General features: G+C 57.1%; 1 protein-coding gene across 1 annotated transcript; it reads right to left on the bottom strand.

The window, feature by feature from the left end:
• Window positions 1-2,103: 2,103 nt before the first annotated feature.
• Window positions 2,104-4,418, bottom strand: LOC127294465 (probable beta-D-xylosidase 2). Its single transcript, XM_051324285.2, has 2 exons — window positions 3,059-4,418; window positions 2,104-2,946 (listed from the first exon to the last, which is right to left on the bottom strand). Exons 1-2 carry the CDS (start codon window positions 4,371-4,373, stop codon window positions 2,318-2,320), a joined length of 1,944 nt encoding a protein of 647 aa, XP_051180245.1. The 5' UTR covers window positions 4,374-4,418; the 3' UTR covers window positions 2,104-2,317.
• Window positions 4,419-4,800: the final 382 nt, after the last annotated feature.

The following is a 4,800-nucleotide window of genomic DNA, read 5'->3' as shown; positions in this document are numbered from 1 at the left end:
TGCTCCGACATTGACCTTGCATCGGTCCTGACAAACTTCCCTGTTGCTACTGTTAAGTTTCCACTCAAGTACCTAGGCCTACCTGTGTCGCTTGGGAGGCTAAGGCGGGCGGATCTCCAACCCTTCATCGATAAGGCGGTTGCTCGTCTGAACCCTTGGAAGGGCAAATTTATAAATAGGGCTGGCTGCACCGCTCTTGTGAAGTCGGTTCTATCCTCACTGCCCATTTTCTTTTTATCTGCCTTAAGAGTGGACAAGAACATTCTAAAGGCCTTCGCCAAGATCAGCCGCGGTATGCTTTGGGCATGCAAGGAAGTCGTCAGCGGGGGGAAATGCAAGGTCAACTGGCAGAAAGTCTGCTGTCCAAGAGATTTGGGTGGCCTTGGGGTCCTAGACCTGGAGAAGCCTCTCGCGCGCTTAGACTCCGATGGTTGTGGGATGAGTGGAAGGTGCCAGAAAAACCGTGAGTAGGATCTGAAACCCCTAATGATGTCACCAACAGAGATCTTTTCAACGCCGCTACTTGGGTCACCATTGGCGACGGTTCTAAAGCTTCCTTTTGGTCCTCCTCTTGGTTGGATGGTACTCCTCCAAAGATCATCGCCCCGTTGATTTTCATAGCCTCTCGAAGAAAGAACCGGTCGGTGCGAGATGCTCTGGAGGGTCAGAATATGGTTGCTGACATAAATGTAGACTCTTCTACTGTTGAGCACTTGGAGCAATATGTCCGCCTTTGAGATCTACTCTCGACCATCCAACTATCCCCTGGCATTTCGGACTCCATCATCTTGACCATGTCGCCGAATGGCTGCTACTCAACCAGTTCTGCCTACAAGGCCCAGTTCCTAACCGCTTTGCCCAGCTCCTTCGGTAATCTTGTGTGGAATAATTAGGCTCCACCGAAATGCCACTTCTTCGCCTGGCTCGCCGTTCAAAACCGCCTTTCGACCGTGGACCGTCTCGCCAAACGGGGGTGGCTGCACCAGCCTTCTTGTCAGATTTGTAGATGCACCCCCGAGACAGCGCGACATATCCTTTTCGAATGTCGTTTCTCCAGAAGGATATGGGCAGCTGTGGCTCCATGGCTTTCTTGTCCGGATCTTCTCCGCTGCCTTGGGTCGGGTAGGAAGAAAGTGTTGGATTACTGGCACGCCATCGCCAAGACTCCTTCCTCCTCTCCCAAAGGGTTACAGACTGCCACCATGCTTATCGCGTGGGAGATTTCGAAGGAAAGAAATGAGCGAGTATTCAATAATAAATCCTCTTTGGCTTCGGTCATCATGCCCAAAATCAGGGAAGAAGGAAGAGATTGGATTCTTTCCGGAGCTAAAAACCTTGCGGTGCTCGCGAGCTGACCTTTTTTTTTCTTTCTCTCTAGTTTTGGGTTTCTTCCTCCCCTTTCTTTTGTTTTGGCGTTAGCCAGACCTATGTTTGTTCCTCCTATATTAATATAAGGCAAAAACTTTTTGCCTCGTTTAAAAAAAATGTTTCCAGTCCCCTTTAGACGAAAATCTTACCACGAATCTGTTGTTCCCAATGTTCCTAAATTGCGCCGGACGATGGAGACCGTAGGCCCGCCTCATTTCTCTCTAGGGCTCCGATCAACAACTTCCTTGGAGAACACACTTTCCCGACCGCCGCCCAACGGGGGCGGGGAACTTGTGGCGGATTTGCGCCATCGATGACCAGCCCCGTAGCCTCATGAGTTAGCATGAGATCCCCGAGCCTTGCAGACAAACCTACCGCCGCATCATCCCCACCTTGGGCTGCAGATCGCGACGACGTCCTTGAAGAACCGCCGCCGATCATCACCCTGCGGGGAGGAGTATCCATAACCAAACCTACTCCCTCCGAGCACCACGACAGGAGGAGCTATGCACACCGCCGCATGGAAGAGATCTTGACGTCAAGATTGTTCCCGCCGCCGATAACACCACCCGCAAGGAGAAACCCTAGCCCTAACACGATCGCCTCCATGATCGCCTCTAGAGGAACTTCCGCCTATTGGTGGACCCACGTCCGGGTATTGAAACTAAAGGCTCAGAATCTCCGCTGGTGCAAAATTTTACATGATTGATTTAGGATAATTTTCGAAAACAGAGAGGAAGAAACAGTGGTTATTTGTATTCCTTCCAGTTCAATCATTTGCAATACGTAGAACAATTGTTTCTGTAATCAGGTGCAATTGCAATTTCCATCTCCACCTTCGCAGAGTGGCCGGCACCATGGAAATCCAATCCCGAACCAATCAACATTTGTTGATGCCAATCTATGGCTGAATCCTTCTTCCTACGACGGATGCTTCAGTCACTAGCTTCTATACCCCTAGCTGCTCGACCCCGAGCGTCACCGAGTGGGTCAGCTCGCCGATCGTCAGGCTGTGCTCGCCCACGGGAATCCTTCGGACCCCGTCCCGATCGGCAATGCTGAGGCCGTTGCAGACGTCCAATCCCATCTTGACGCGGGCCACGCCACCGGCGGGCACGTGCACCTTCTCGAACGCCACCAGCTGCCGAGCAGGCGCGCCGTGGGCGGCGGCGGCCGCCGCCGGAGGGGACGCGTACACGAGCACCGTGTGCGCGCCGTCCCGGTCGCCGACGTTCTTCACATCGACGTGGACCGGGATGCTCAGGCCCTCGCACCGCGCACGGGAGACACGCACGTCGGCGGCGACGCGGCCAAGATGCGTGGTAACGTTGAGGGAGGAGGCGGTGGCGGCGTGGTGGCCGGTGAGCCGGACGGAGAGCTGCGCCGGCGCGTGCGCGAGCGTGTGGGTGAACTTGGTGTAGCTTAGGCCGTGCCCGAACGGATGGATCGTCGGGCCGGTGTAGAACCGGTAGGTCCGGCCGGGGTACCCCTTCGCCGGATTGGCGCGCATCGCCATGTTCGTCATTGGCACCTTCTGCAGGTAATCCTGTGGGTACCATGTCACCGGCAGCTTCCCTCCTGCACCAATTCGTCAATCCAAATCAATCAAGCTCATAATCTTGGTTCAAAGGTTTCATGTTCTCAATCAATTTGTGCCATTTTGTTCAAGTCTGTGTAGGACAGTAGGTACCTGGGTTGTGGTGACCGAAGATCACGTCGGCGATGGCCTGCCCGCCGGCCTGTCCGGGGTACCCTGTACCCCCTGCCCAAAGGATGCCAGCGATCTTCCGGTCGTTCTGCGCGAACGCAATGTCGACGGGCCCGCCGGACATGAGCACCAGGATCACCGGCCCTTTGGCGGCCTTCGCCACCACGGAGACGAGCTCTGCCTGGCGGCCGGGAAGAAGCAGGCTTGTCCGGTCCAGGCCCTCGGCCTCGATCTTCTGATCGAGTCCAACAAGGACAATGGTGGCGTCGGCACGGCGTGCTGCGTCGACGGCACCGGCGATCGGCTGGTTGCCTCCTTGGCATGCCACGTCAGTGCAGCCCGCCTGGTGCAATGCGGTCTTCACGTACCTGCCGATGCCCTGCAACGGCGTGCTGTACCCGCACGGCTTACCGGCGTAGTTCCCGATCATGGCGACGGTGGCTTCGGCGTGCGGGCCGACGACGGCAACGGTACGGTGCGTGCCCGGCGACAGCGGCAGTGTGGCGGCGTCGTTCTTGAGGAGCACGACGCTCTGCCTGGCCGCGTCGAGCGCAAGGTCCTGGTGCGCGCGCGTGCACATGTGCTGCGGGCCGAGGTGCCCGAACGGCTGCGTGGCGAGGTCGCCGTCGTACATCCCGAGGCGCATCTGCACGATGACGGTGTTGGTGACGGCGGCGTCGATGTCGGCGTCGGACACCTTCCTCTGCGCGACGGCGCCCTCGGTGTACTGCGCGAGGAACGGTCCGCAGTCGAGGTCCAGCCCGGCCCGGAGCGTGGCGGCGACGGCGTCCTCGTGGGTCTTGGTGTAGTGCTGGTCGCGGTAGAAGACGTCGACGGAGTCGCAGTCGGAGACGATGTAACCCTCGAGCTGCCACTTGCCGCGGATGGTGCCGCGGAGGAAGGACTCGTCGGCGCAGGTGGGCACGCCGTTGACCTGGTTGTAGGAGCACATGACGCTGGCGGCGCGGCCATCGACGACGCAGGACTTGAAGGTGTCCTCCAGGTCCTGCGGGGCGACGACGGCGTTGAAGTGGAAGCGGTCGGTGCCGGACCAATTGTCGAGGTCGTAGGCCGTGAAGTGCTTGCAGCAGGCGGCGGTCTTGAGACGCGTGTGGCCGACGTGGTGGCCTCCGCCGCCGTAGGGCTGCTGCAGGCCGCGGACATAGGCGGCGGCGTAGCTGCCAGAGACGGCGGGGTCCTCGCCGGGGGTCTCCTGGCCGCGGCCCCACCGCGGGTCCCGGAAGATGTTCACGTTGGGGCTCCAGAAGGTCAGCCCCGCCCGACCGCCGTTGTACATTGCACGTCCCTCATCTGACACCACCTGGGTGCACGATACACGTATGTTAGTACAGAGATAACATTACACGCACTGTTGATACAATACATACATCATAGAACAAATACAGCAGGAATCAAAGCGAAATGCTTTACCATGGAGTTCATAGATTATTATTCCATATCTACTGCAGCGCATTGTTGACACAGGATGAAAGGGCATCTCGTATCCTGACTGCTGTAACCGCTGCTTCACAGTGTGTAGTAGCGTTGGTGGTGTCTTCTTTCTCATTTGCAAGTGACAAGTAAAGGGATTTCTGGGACGTTGTTGCATTGTCAGAACAAGTTGTTCGATGCTGCATCCTGGCCATGATCCCCGTCTGCTGCATTCCTGCAAAAGATAGGTAAAGTGGTGTTTGTGCCGTGCAGGTATTGAAAGACATGGCAAT

Source organism: Lolium perenne, chromosome 4, assembly GCF_019359855.2.
Source record: "Lolium perenne isolate Kyuss_39 chromosome 4, Kyuss_2.0, whole genome shotgun sequence".
Lineage (NCBI taxonomy): Eukaryota > Viridiplantae > Streptophyta > Magnoliopsida > Poales > Poaceae > Lolium > Lolium perenne.
The sequence above is the reverse complement of the archived record's forward strand: the minus strand, read 5'-3'. Positions and strand labels throughout refer to the sequence as shown.